This window comes from Oryx dammah, unplaced genomic scaffold (assembly GCF_014754425.2).
Source record: "Oryx dammah isolate SB20612 unplaced genomic scaffold, SCBI_Odam_1.1 HiC_scaffold_5, whole genome shotgun sequence".
NCBI classification, from domain to species: domain Eukaryota; kingdom Metazoa; phylum Chordata; class Mammalia; order Artiodactyla; family Bovidae; genus Oryx; species Oryx dammah.
The window spans coordinates 89,481,264-89,495,630 of record NW_024070189.1 but is presented as its reverse complement, the minus strand read 5'-3'; the positions used below and the strand labels follow the sequence as shown (position 1 = coordinate 89,495,630).

Genomic DNA, 14,367 nt, shown 5'->3' with positions numbered 1-14,367 from the left:
TTGGTGGAGACTCCAAGATGGCGGCGAGTAACTATTATGGCTTTGCGCAAGGCGTCAGCTCGCAGTACAGGTAACGGACCCCGCGCCGCCCGCGCCGTCCGACCCCAACCCCGGCCCCGGGGAGGCCACGGCCCCGAGTTGTTTCTGTCGGGGAGAGCCGGAGGGGCTCCTGACGTGGGAGGGGGCTCTCGGCTTGTCGCGGGGATGGGCCCGAGGGGGAATTGTACCTCAGCGGGCACCGAGGTCTGACCACGGAAGGGGCTGCCCTAGGCGGATGCAGCACCTGAGGGGGGAAGAGAAGACCGGCGTGGGACGGTACCTGACTGGGTTAGAGGCGGGGCAAGGGCCAAGGACAGAGGGCGGGGGTAGGGCGAGTAGGGAGAAGACTGACTGGCCTGTGAGGGCACCTGGCGGGGCAGGGGGTGGAGCGGAGAGACCTCGCGGGGAGCAGGGGAGTGGAGGTGCGAACCTGACCCCTGATTGGGAGACAAGACAGCCTCGGAGGGGTTCCTGACCAGGCAGGGGGATTTTAAGTTTAGAGAGAGGGGGGCCAGGGGGTGCTAGAGAACACACAGACCCGGAGGGGGAGACAGAGGCCTGGGGGAGGGGGATAGAGGCCTGACTGGAGGGGCGGGCCGAGACTCAAGGGAGTAGCAGTCTGGACCTGAGGGAAGTCCTGAGATCCAACAGGAGAGCAGGCACGGGGGCTCCGGAGGACGGCAACCATAAGGAAGGGTAGAGGGACCTGGAATTCTGGAAGTCAGTGGAGGAGGCCATTGGGTATTTGAGATGTTTTAACAAACTCGGAGAAGGGAATTCTTGCCTGGAGGATCCCATGGACAGAGGATCCTGGCGTCCACAGTCTATGGGGTCGCAAAGAGTTGGACGCGACTGAGTGACTAACACTAACAGACTGGGAGGGCTTGCCTGATGGCTCAGTGGTAAAGAATCAGCCCGCCAATGCAGGAGACACAGGTTCGATCTCTGGGTCGGGAAAATCCCCTGGAGAAGGAAATGGCAACCTATCCCAGTTTTCTTGCCTGGGAAATCCCATGGACAGAGGAGCCTGGCGGGCTACAGTTCCTGGGGAAGCTGAGTCAGACACGACTTAGTGAATAAAATGCAATGCAGTACAACAGACAGGGACCCAAGCATTGGGAGGGGAGAGAAAGGAGCTGAGAGAAGAGCTGGTGGGAGGTGGGGGTGGGCAGGGACAGGAAGCAGCCCGGGGAAGGAAATATCTAGGGGTAGCAACACACGGAGTGCGTCTGGACCCCAAATGTAAACACACACACACCATTTTCCATGGCTTCTCCTTGGAGCCTCTGTTTGGTCTGTTTTTCAGCTGGGCACGCAAGACCAGGTCCCCGGCAGGGATGCAGACAGAGCTGGTGCCCCTGGGGAAAAGGGTCCCCCTCCTCTCATCATTTTCATGTGTCACCCTAGGGTCAGTTCCAGCTGGTAGCCTGGCAGAACCTTCTGGGCCAGTCGCTTACAGACTGGATTCGAACTGCCCCTTAGGTAACTGAGAGACTGGTGTCTGCTTGCAGGATGGGCTGTTACTCATGTTTCTTGCATGCTCTGTTTCAGCACGTTGAACACAGGTCAGGCTGGTGGGAAGTCAGTGCCCTCGTCTACCCAGTTGTGATGTTGCCATGTTCGCTCCTGTGGGGTCGGAAGGAACAAGGTCAGGGCTTGGATCCAAGGCTTGTGCAGCTTGCAGAGTTCTTCCTGTTTCCTGTACCCAGAGGGTTCTCTAGGTGTAGCATTAACTAGACATAGATTTTCTGTCGGGGAAAGGATGTCTAGCCTGCTGTTTCCTGAAACAGAGTGTTGCGTTTTTATGTCCTCTTTCCCTGTTTCCGGCATCCTTAGTGGTATTCTTACCACCAGTGCTTAGTTACAGCAGCAGGACTTGGCTAGGCTGTCAGAGACCAAGGCCTTTTTTGGAAATGCTGTGTCCTTCTGCCTGCTTGCTGCGGCTTCTTTCTTTTCTTTCTCTCTGTTTTTCTGTTTCTCTTTTTTTTTCTTTCTCCATTGCATTCTTCAGTCAGATGTGGAAAATCACTTGAATGTTGTGCTTTCTACTAAGATTATCTTCCAGAGGAGAAATGTGAGAATTGACACTGGTAAAATAGGTAATCTCAGGACTTCAGATTCTTGTCATTTATTTGAATTAAGGTACTTGAACATTTTGATGCAGCTATTGTGTGGATTCTGATAACTTAAGTCATACAGTAAACATCCATGTAACTAAGGATGTGAAACTGTCATGAACTGAATGTCAGATTTGTCTGTGTCTTTAAAATTGTCCCCAAGAAGGTGTGTTATTCCTTAAGAAGTAGATTTAACTAGAACAGAAGCGTAGGAATTATAGCAAAGTAAATTTCAGTCTCACAAAACCTTGAAACAAGATAATCTGCATTATCTGAACAGTTTTAAGTTAACCAGACATTCTCTTTTGGGGAAAACGACTTTTGCTTGAAACCTTCAGCTGCTTTTAAAGTATGTATTTCTTGTGTAATGGGCCATGGAAAAACCGATCAGATAACATTTTGTGAGTACCTGCTTTGTGGTAGTGTTTGGACAGCAGTATTGACAAAGCCCATTTCATGAACTACCAAAGCAATGACAGCAGTTTATTTCTTAGAGGAATTTTGTAGATTTTCTTGGCTTTTAAAACTGGTAACCACAGGGACTTCTCTGGCAGTCCAGTGATTAATACTACGTGCTTCCAGTGTAGAGGGCTCAGATTCAATCCCTGGTCTGGGACCTAATAGCCCACATGCTGCGTGATGCAGCCAAAAAGTAAAAACTTTAAAAAAAGAAAGAAAAGGATCAAATGCACATTCACTCTTGAACTATAAGAAAAGTTTGTAATTCCTTGTTAATAAGGGTGATTTTCATTTATTTCACCTTATGTGGTCTTTTAGATCTCTTAAGGCTTATTTAGAGTTGGCGCTGTAAGTTTTCAGAATTAAGGATTAGTCCCATGTGGAAAATTGACAGTGCGTTTAATTTGCACTGAATGCAAGTTTCAGTTGTGAGGCTGAGAGCTGCTCAAGAAATCCGACAGGGCCCTGTGTGAGTTAAGTCATGTTGGTAATGAAAATATTGAGAGCTCAGAGCTGTCCGGTGGATGTTCACACTGGCGGCACATGACAGGCAGGCCAGATCTACTGTGAACATTTCCCTCTTCTTGCAGATTTTTTTTTTTAAGTATTTCTTTGTTTGGCTGCTCCAGGTCTTAGTTGCAGCACTCAGAATCTTTAGCTGTGGCACGTGGGATCTTCCTCCCTGACCAGGGCTTGAACCCAGGCAGTTTTGTCAGAACACCACCCATCTAGTATAGTTGGTGTCCTCTACCTTTGCATTCTTGTTAAATCTAAGACGGCTGTTGGATTTTGGTGTAATAATTGATTTCCCTTCAGGAGCTTGATAAGCTTTTGGCATTTATGTTAATGACTGGATTCCTTTACCTGGAGAGTGTCAGAAAGTTGGAAGCCTGAGTGACACCCCATCAAACTCCATTAGTGGTACTAACACTGAGGAGTGCTGGTTACTGACTCTCTGTGTTGAGTAAGTCCCAGGCACTTGACATCTCTTCCAGTCCTCCCAGTTATCCTGTGAGCAAGGTGTTCTGATGCCTGTTTTGCTGATAAGGGAATGAGGCTTGGCGTGCAGTAACTGGTGTAGGATCCCCAGGGTGACAAGCAGTGGGGTCTGGCTAGGCATGCGGGCTGCCATGCCTCTGCCCCTTGGTGGGGCTTACCTGAGTCTTCGAGGTGCTGGTGGTAGCAGACCAAGCCTGACGCAGCCGCTTAGCAGTGGGGCCCACTGGTGGAGACTGGGTTTCGTCATTCTGTAGGTTTTGCCTGGATCCTGCCCCTTTAGTTTAGGTCCTAGTCAGATTGTGATTTAGGGCCATGTTCTTCAGAACTTGAGAAATGACCTTCTCTGGAGCAGGGAAGCAGAGGAAGCATCTAGTCCAGGGTGGTGGGGATGGTAATGGTAAGCCAAGCCGTATCTCTGTAATCTCTCCCAGTCAAAACAGGTAGCTTGGGAAAGGCACTGGGGCCCACGCCAGCCATAGGGAGCAGCACAGGAATACCACCCATTAACACACCCAGGTGGGAGCCTTGCCTTGTCAGGGCGGGCGCAGCATCCAGATTGTACCCTTGCCAGCCTCTGTTGCCTGTACCCACCCCCCAGCATGCCCCCGCTCTGGTCTCCAGGCCGTTCCAGAATAAACCTTCCCCTCCAAGGCCTGTCTGTCCCCTGAACTTAGGTCCCAGGAGCACAAGCTGCCAGGGAGAATCTGATGTCATTGCCCCGGGGACTGGGGTGGGGCTGGTGGAACCTGACCTGACTGCTCCTCAGCAGCACCTTGTTCACTCCTGATGGGATTAGCTGAAGTGGATCCTGGGAGCACAGGAGTTCTGTCAGAGTATGACTCCTATCATTTTTTAAAGACCCGTCTCAGTCAGGCTGAGATACTTGTTAGGGTCTGAGTGAGAGGGGCCCTTGGAAGGCAGTTTTGAGTGGCAGCTCTCAACTGCAGACAAAACCTGATTTCAGGGTATTTTAAGGAAAACCTTTCAAATGATAGAACTGTGTTATCTGTGTTTCTATCACAAGTACATGAGGTACATTGAAAGTTTTTGAAGTGTGGATTTTGAATTTTCATTTTATACATTCTAGAACCAAAAGTCAGCTCATCAACCTCAGAGTATAAGTTAATTCCTAATATAGATTTTTTTTCTCAACATATTCTGTTTCTGAATGTTTTTTAGTTTTGTCTTTTGTCTGGATCTACCAGTGTATATATTTAAAATGACCAAAACAGCTACATCAAATTTAAAAGCATTTTCAAATGACCCTTTAAAATTGTTTTTTCACATTGAGTGTAATTGGTGTTCTTCTATGTGGCTGTGGAAGTAAGGACCAATACCATTGGCCTGGATGAATAACTGAAGAGTCCTAAAAAGTAAGGTAGACAGGTAGAAAGGTATTCATAGGCCTTGTATTCACTCTTTATTTTATATTAATAGATTGAAAGTCTGAAACTTCAGATCAGGGATTGCAGACAGCCTTGTGAGGGGCGTACACGTACATGTATGAATGGAGTCTAAGAGGATAGAGGGTGCATTGGGGGAGGATCACAACAGGGCCTGCACACCCCACCCCCACCTGTCATTGACTCATGGGACTGAACCTAGAGTCTTCCTGCTTTCCCAGAGAACCCACAATCCCTGTTCTGTGTGAAATCCCCCAAGTTTTAAATACCAGGACCAAATTCAGACTGTGTGAGACAGATGACATCTGCTTCCATTCTTTGACCTTCCTTTATGTTCTTGAGGATACAAGAACATACAGGAAGATAATTAAACGTAATGTTTAATAAGACAGGAGGATAGGAAGACATTATAGTTTACATTGAATAGTTGAAAGGAACAGTACCTATTTCAACTAGAAGGGAGAGCCCTCCATTTCAACTGGTTTTAGTTATTTAAGAAAAGTTCTGGGTTTATGTGTGTGTCTGTATTAAAAATTAACAACAGTTTTTGTTTTCATCACGACTATGAGCTCTTTAGATAGCTTATTCATCTAAAGTGAGGAATGCTGTCTAATTCAAAACAGAATTAGGAAGCTTTGACAAAGCACAGATTTTTTTCTTGTTTCTTTTGTTTTTTTGCATGTCTGTGACACCTTAAATCTGAAGGGTGCTCTTTGGTAGAACCTTGGTAGGAAAAGCTTTGGTACCACCCAGGGTCTTACTGTTTGACTGAATGCTTCTTGTTCTATGCCTTGTACTGAGGCATCTGCCATCAGCCGGGAACTGACCTCTGCCTGTCCTTTGTTCTTACACTTGTGTTAGAGGATTTTTGTAAGGTTGCTAGACCTTTTTAAATTAGAAACTTCATTTGTAAATATTTGGGGGAATGGGACTTCTTTTTTTTTTTTGTAGGTGTTTTGCTGCCTTGGGCAGTTTTCTCCCCCCAGAGGTAAGGTGCATTTATGGCACATCACTGTTCACTTGCCTTTTACAATTAACTGTTGATTAAGAATTGAGAAGGCTTCCATGGTGGCTCAGTGGTAAAGAATCTGCCTGCCAGTGCGGGAGGCACAGGTTCAATTCCTGGGTCGGGAACATCCCCTGGAGAAGGAAATGGCAACCCACTCCAGTATTCTCGCCTAGGAAATCCCATGGACAGAGGAGCCTGGCAGGGTACAGTCCATGGGATTGCAGAAGAGTCAGACATGACTTAGAGACTAAATAAGATTTGAGAAATCCCTTGCTTTGGTTCTGCAGCACTTTCTAGTTTGGAAAATCAGTTCCATAGACTGAGATTATCTCCTTGATGGGGAGCAGAATGAACTATAACTTCTCAGACTCTTGGAATGAATGTTTTAAAAAGTCAGTGGCTTCTTTTAAATTTTGAATGTCCTTTGTTGGATCCAGGGTTGGTGGTTCAACATATGTTGTATTTGCTCATGAGGAACTCAGAGTGGCTGTCTAGTGGCTGCTCCCTGGGTTGATGCAAGAGGCACATGTGCTAGACCAGCACCAACATGGCTGTGGAGGTTCTTCTGCCCCTTGAAACAGCAGGAGAGGGCTGGAACCATGAATGAGCCCTTGGTGTGCCCAGAGCCGCCTTTTAAGGGTTTGGTTCATTGCAGTAAAGAGGCGCAGCCACACTGATCCTGGTTGACCTGCACTGCTTTGGCGGGGGGGGTGGTGTGTGTGTGTACATAACGCTTTCTGTTTAGCTTAACCAGCATGTATCAACAAGACGGCGTTCTTAAGCATCTGACCCACAGCGTTAACCATGCAGCCACCCTCCACGTGAGAACTACATTCTTTTTCAGAAGACCAGAAGCGGATTCTTGGAGTTTCACTGCCAAACAACATGGCTCACCCTTGAGGCTTAGGAAGCTCCCATCAGCGGTCTCAAACCCCTGCCTCGGGAATGTCCAGCCATCCTGTGACTCTTTGTGGAGGCTCAGGCTGGCCCTGACTGGGGAGCTGGGGTCTCCTGACTACATTTCAAAGAAGGTTGCAGACGGGGGCAGAGGAATGAAATTCTCCATCCTCTTCCTAAGAGCCCAAGGATTTAGTGTATCAGATCTAAAGCTTTCCAGGGCGTTTTGTGGATCTGAAATGGGCATTTCATATGGAGAATGCATATAGCTTTCATGGTAAAAAAAAAAAAAAAATCCGTTAGAAAAAATCAGAATTGTTACGGGTATAAATGTACAGTATGTCATGTGTTTTGACATAAAACCCTTGTCAACCGAAGTGCCAAGCAAGGTAATCTCTCTGGGTGTGTATATATGCCTGTACACACAAAGTAACAGATGTGATCTCATTGCCAATAAAACATCTGAACACTTCCTCCCTGATGAATGTCTTGAGTGAGCATGGTAGCCTTACCCTAACCCTAACCCCTAAATGTTCCTCAGCCATGTGAGGAGTCACAGACACACCTCGGGAGCTGACCTGGGTCAGGATGCTGAAGCCAGAGTTTTCTCCCCATAGCCCTGCAGAGTTTGTGATCATCTAGGCTGAGATGTCGAACTGTCCCGCACTCAGGTTTAACCCCTCAGTCTGGTTTAGTTTAAGCCACGGGATGGGCAGGGGGAGTGTTAGGAGCAGGGCTAATAAATAAGTGAGTGAAGATCTCTGCCCTGGAGGGAAGAGTCCATGATTTTTTTTTTTTTTTAATGTGGACCGCTTTGTAAATTCTTTATTGAATTTGTTACAGTACTGTAACAAATACTGTTACAATAGTAAACTGTTAACTGTTAACTTCTGTATTATGTCTTGATTTTTTGGCCATGAGGTGTGCAGGATCTGAGCTCCTTGACCAGGGATCAAACCTGCAGCCCCTGCATTAGAAGGTGGACTCTTAGCCAGGGGACCACCAGGGAAGCCCGTGATTTTATTTATTTAACACCTAAAATATTACGTATTGGAATATAGCTGATTAACGACGTGGTGGTAGTTTAAGGTGAATAGCGAAGGGACTCAGCCATACATATACATGTGTATCCTTTCTCCCCCCAGCTCCCCTTCCATCCAGGCTGGCACATAACATTGAGCAGAAGTTCAATGTGCTATACAGTAGGTGGGAAGTCCATGATTTTAAAAGAAATTATTGTGTGAGGTTTCTCACCACTGTGTTTCCCGGAAAATCTTTTTTTTCCATTTGATTTTTTTCTGCCCCAAACTCTGCATGTTTTTGATCCTGTGTGTGTTCTCACTGAGAATGATTCTTTGAAAGCAGTCTCCAGCAGAGATAGTTGTTACAGCAAACCTAGAATGACCTGTCGTTCCTCCTGACAGTCCCTGGGACATTTCACCACCTGCCTGTAGCTCCCTGAGGTGTGTGCCCTTCTGAAGTGAGGTCTGTGCTCAAGATCCGACATGTCCTTCATGGTTGGTCTTATAGGAGCAACCAGAGTGTGTCCCATGGGAGAGACCCCCGGGTCGGGAAACCTAGCCTCCCCAGATGTATCCCCTCCATGCCCCCATCAGCTCAGTGACTCACTAAACAAAATGACATCCATGGGTCTCTCCATTCTAAAATCTTATGACTCCAAGCTTCCAGTGCAGGGGGCTCCAGTTTGATCCTTGGTCCAGGAATTAAGATCCTACATGCCGTGTGACACAGACAAAAATTACAAATAAATACAATAAGAATAATAAAACAAGTTTTAAAAATTTTATCTAGATGTTTAGTCACCCAAAAAAGCCTGGCTCCCTGATACAGAATTCAGACCAGAAAGCCATCAGAGGATACTTACCTGGGGCCCATAGACGAGGACACCAGCTAGGACTTTGAGTCTGTGTCACTCAGACGTGCTTCAGCCTTGCTCTTCCTGAGCCCACAGGTGCCGGTGCATTCCCGCAGCTTCCTGCCTCCGCTCCCCCATCCCAGGCAGGGCAGGGCAGATGGCAGCCACTGGGTCCTCATCACAAGGACCGTGTCCTGAGCACTGTGTTGCAGTGGCACACCCTGTGAGCAGCAGATGAACACACAGCAGCAGCCGCAGCCGGGGCCCCTGGCTTAGGGGAGGCTTCACCTGGGGTCAGTTCATGACTCTGCATTCCTCAACACTCTCCCAGCGCCCTGCTCGTGCTCAGGAATCTCCTGCAGACCATGCTGGATTCTCACACCTGCTCTCTGCAGTGGGTTTTTTTTTGCTTGCTATATTTGAATTGGAGTAGGAAATGGCAACCCATTCCAGTATTATTCTTGCCTGGAAAATTCTGTGGACAGAGGAGCCTGGCAGGCTACAATCTATGGAGTCGCAAAGAGTCAGACATGACTGAGCACAAAAAAAATATTTAAATTTGGAGGCTATACTGTAAAGTTGGGAGACTTTTCAGAAATTTCTAGGGGATTGCTTAAAATGGGAAGAGCTGGCCACCCTGGGAGGCCTTGTGAGTTCTGGTGCGAGGCACTGTAGCACATGAGTTTTTGTTTGTCACACCCTCCCAAAAGGTAGGCGTTCCATTCTCAGGTGAGTAAACTGAGGTCAGGAAAGTGACTTGCTCAAGGCCCCACAGTGAGCAGAGACAGGGTTGGAAACCAGGTGGTGTGGCTCCTGCCCTAGCCCCTAGGTTGCAACGCTCCCAGTTCTTACGCTTGAAACCCTGTCAGCTTTTCCCTGGTCCCTGGCCCTCAGTCCTCATGCAGAGCCCTTGGATCCTCAGCTGCTTCCTTCCACTTTGCTCTCAGGGCACATCTCATTTGTTCCTGTGCAGTTTTCAACTTGAGGTGACTGACGACAGGGGGCGGTCTTGCCCTTGAAAGAATATTGGTTACATTGCTCTCCCCAGCCCCACTCCGAGAGAAGGGAATATGCCATGTCACGCAGGGCCAAATAAACTTTGCCTTTTACCCTCTCCCCCATGGGAGAGCAATGTCCTTCCAAATGACCTGGGCCTGTGAAGCCCCAGGTAATTACAGGCAAAACTGTGCCATGTCCAGGGCATCTGAGAGGGCAGGAAGTCACAGCTTTCATCTCATTCTTAAAAGGATCCTGAAAAAGGCTATTAGAAACTGACCTCTCAGGACTTCCCTTGTCTGGTCAAGCAGTTAAGACTCCACACTTCCACTGCAGGGGGTGTGGGTTTGATCCCTGATTGGGGAACTCAGATCCTGCATGCCACGTATCACAGCCAAAAAAATTAGAAATTGACCTCTCACCAAGGGGAGCTAGAGAAGAGGTGTGGGGACTACCCCTTCAGACTTGGGGCAGGGAGCTTGGGCGGGAGTGACAGCCTCCGCTGCTGACTTACCTGCCGCTCCCCGCCCCCCCCCCCCAGACGTTAGCCTCTAATCCCCCACCCCTGGGCACCCCGACCTTGCAGACCTGAATCTCTTCAGCAGCAGCCCTGCTGATGTCCAGGCCAGATTGTTGCCTGTGGGGCCATCCTGGGCACTGTGGGGTGTTGAGCAGCATCCCTGGCCCCCACTTATCAATGCCAGGAGCCCCCCAAAGTAACCAAAAATGTCCCCACTATCACCGTGTGTCCCCTGGGGGCATGATCACCTCAGATGAGAACCCCGATCTAGATTACCTAGGTTTTGACAACCATACGGGCCAAGCCTGTGGAGGATTTCCCATGAGCTGTTTTTTGGCACTCCCAGCTCCTAAAACCTCCATGTGGTAGATCCGTGGCCAAAACACCTCTGTCATTTATGTCTTTCCTTCTTATGGTATTGGTTTAGTTGCTAAGTCGTGTCTGCCTCTGTGACCCCATGAATGGTAGCCTGCCAGTCTCCTCTGTCCATGGGATTTCCCAGGCAAGAATATTGGAGTAGATTGCCATTTCCTTCTCCAGGGGATCTTCCTGACTCAGGGATCAAACTAGAGTCTCCTGCATTGGAAGGTAGATTCTTTACCACTGAGCCACCAGGAAGGAATTCCTCCTTACATTCTTTCCACTGGGACCTTGCACTCTTCCCATTGGGAAAATACATCTATTTCCGTGGCCCTGGAGCCAGGCTTTCTCATGCCTCTCCTTGGCCTATAGATTGCAGTGGAAGTGATATCACCATATGTGCATATACGGAAGGTTTATGTCCCCCTTCAAATTTATATATTGAAACCTAACCCCTAAGTTGATGGTGTTAGGAAGTGGTGCCTTTTGAGGGGTGATAAGGTCATGAGGACAGTGCCTCTTGAATGGGATTAGTGCCCTTTTAAAGGGACCCCAGAGAGCCCTCTCATCCCTTGTGAAGTGCCATGTGGAGACACTGCAAGAAGGTAGCCATCTCTGAACCAGGACTCGGGCTTTCAGCAGACACTGGATCTGCTGGTGTCTTGGGCTCAGATTCCGCAGTCTCTAAAACTGAGCAATTTCTAACTTCCCACTCTGTGGTGTCATGTTGAAGCATCTGTTTGAGCTGCTAATCTTATTCTAAGCCTAGACCGCCAGAGCCTTTGCCCACATCCCGTCCATTCTCGGGGGTACCCTGCTACAACATGGGGGACCCCAGACTAGCCCACTGGAGGAGGAGATGCCACAGGGAGGAGGGCCTTGGTGCAGGCCCTGCTCTCCAGGAGCAGAGCTGCCTGCCACCAACCTCAGTTGCAGCCCAGCCCAGCGCAGCCCACAGGGTGAAGAGCAAAGTAATGGGTAGCTATTTTGTTTGTCTTTGGCTGAGCCACATGGCACGTGAGATCTTAGTTCCCCAACCAGGGATTGAACCCACGCCCCATTTGTTGGAAGCTTGAAGTCTTAACCACTGGACCACCAGGGAAGTCCCAATGATGGCTATTTTAAGCCAGGGATCAGCAAACCTTGTCTGTAAAGGGTCAGAGGGTAAATATTTTCCACTCTGTGGGTGTCTTAGTTCAGCCTGCTGTGACCAAACACCACAGACTGGATGACTTGTAAGTAACAGTTTATTCCTCTGAGTTCCCATGGCTGGAGGTCTGCCATCAGGGCACAGACAGGGCTGGGCTCTGCTGAGAACCCTGTCCGGGTTGCAGACACTGACTTCTGTTTGTCCTCACATAAAGGAGCGCAGAGGATGGTGGAAGCCCTCCTGTGACTTTTTAAGTTTTTATTTTGTATTGGGGTGTAGTTGATTCACATTGTTGTAATAGTTTCAGTTGAACAGATAAGGGACTCAGCCATACATATACATGTATTCATTCTCCCCCAAACTCCCCTCCCATCCAGGCTGCCACATAACATTGAGCAGAGTTCCCTGTGCTATACATAGGTTCTTGTTGGTTATCCATTTTAAACATAGCAATGTGTATGTGCCCATCCCAAATTCCCTAACTATCCTTTTCCCCCATTCTTCCCCCCCACCAAAAGTAAATTCCCATAAATTAATTCTCTCAGTCTGTTGAGTCTTTTTCTATTTTGTAAGTGAGTTCATCTGTATTATTTCTTTTGAGATTCCACATATAAGGGATGTCATTCGATATTTCTCCTCTGTCTGATTCACTTTCGTCCTATGACTTTTATAAGGTCACTGATCCTATCTCAGGGGCCGGACCCTCATGACCGCATCTAATGCTAAATTACCTCCCAAAGGCCTCACCTCCTAACATCATATTCAGGGGAAGGGGGATCAGCATAACAATTTTGCGGAGACACGGACATTCAGCCCACAGCAGCAGACTGTACCATACATGTCGCCACTACAGAGCTCTGCCACCCTAGGGTGGAAGCAGCTGAAGACGAGATGTAAACAAGCGGATGAGGCTGTGGGCCATCAGAACTTTTATATTTTGACACTGATGTGAATTTCGTATACTTTTCACGTGTCATGAAATCGTACTGTCTTAACTCTCTCCAACCACTTAAAAATGCAAAATCCATTCTCTGCTCATGGGCTGTGCAAAAACAGGCAGTGGGCAGGTGTGGCCACACAGGCCAAGCCTTGCTGTAAATCCCTTCCGTTTCTTTAACGGTCTAGTTGGGGCTCCACCATGCCACTCCAGAGAAGGGTGTGAGACCATAGGACACGCACATCCCCCACCACCTCCGCCCCACAGCTTCAGGGCATCTGTGCTCTGCTTCCTCACAGAGCTTGCTCTGCTAAATAAATGCCAGGTCACCCATGATCCTCCCAGACCATGCTGTTGTGAGCAGTGACTCAGCATATGGTGGGCCTAGTGTTCCCTTTGGGGTCACAGCTACTGCTCTGATCATTGTCACCAAACATTTTTACTTGACTGCTTGGCAAGCCCCCATTTGGGTGTTTGCAAAGCTCTCGACTACCAGCCACCAGCATGGCCAGACTTTGTGCAGGAGGCCTGAAGCCTCGTGCGTCTTCTCCCCACTTCCACCAGGCTGGTTGAGGCCCATGTGTGTCGTGTCCTCTAAGGACCCTCAGCTTCTCCCATCCACAGCCCTCACTGCCTGTCTAGTCCGCTTGGGTCATCATGACAGCACCACAGACTGGGCAGCCTAAACAACACATATATTGCTCACAGTCTGGAAGCTGCATGTCCAAGACCAAGGTGCCGGCAGGGTTGGTTTCTCCCAAGGCCTCTCTCCTTGGCCCACAGATGGCTGCCTTCTTCCCACGTCCTCGTGTGGTCTTCCCTCTGTGCAGGCATCCCCAGTGTGTCTTCTCATAAGAACCCCAGCCTCGCAGGATGAGGACCCCACCCTTACAGCTTCATTTAATTCTGTAAGGACTGTATCTCCAAACAAGTCACATTGGGGTTAGGGCTTCCTGTGAACTTTGGGGAGGGCATGATTCAGAGCATAGCACCCCATTAGTGCCCTGAAACAGGACAGATCTCGTCCTAAGAAACCTCAGGGACTCCCATATTTTGCCTGGCATCCCTGAGCCCACTGCCCAGCCTCCTGTCACCCACAGCTCCTCCATGCCTCCACACACAGGGCTGTTCTGCCAACCTCCGTGTTCATCTCCCATCCCCACATGTGTGCCAGGCCCTGCTCTCAGCCTGGGGGCTGCATCTGAACCCCTCTCTAAAACCCCAGAAACCTCCATAAGCAGGCCTTTCAGGTCCAGGGTTGGAGGGGGAGGCTCCTGCCACCTGCCCGGCTGTCAGCACACCCATCCTCCCAGACATCATGTTTCCATCTCCCCTGCCCCTCCCCCAGCATCTCAGCTATTCCCTCAGGAGAGGTGCTTCCTCCTGTCATCTGAGCAGATGGGAGAGTGACCTCTGGTAAGGTCAAGAGTGTTTCACCATCCCAAATAAAATTCAGAGCTGGGACTCCCCTGGTGGTCCAGTGGCTGACTCTTCACTCCCAATGCCAGGGGCCCAGGTTCGATCCCTGGTTAGGGAACTAGATCCCACATGCTGCAACTGAAGATTCCGAGTGCTGCAGCTAAGCCCCAGCACAGCCAAAAAAAA

The 14,367-nt window shown here is 48.9% G+C and overlaps 1 protein-coding gene across 1 annotated transcript in view; it reads left to right on the top strand.

The window, feature by feature from the left end:
- The window catches only part of ZFR2 (zinc finger RNA binding protein 2), a 49,535-nt gene continuing 35,168 nt past the window's right edge, over positions 1 to 14,367 (top strand). The window contains exon 1 of the mRNA XM_040241608.1: positions 1 to 70. Within this exon, the coding sequence (XP_040097542.1) occupies positions 18 to 70 (53 nt within the window). The 5' untranslated portion in view covers positions 1 to 17. The remainder of the gene's footprint in view (positions 71 to 14,367) is intronic.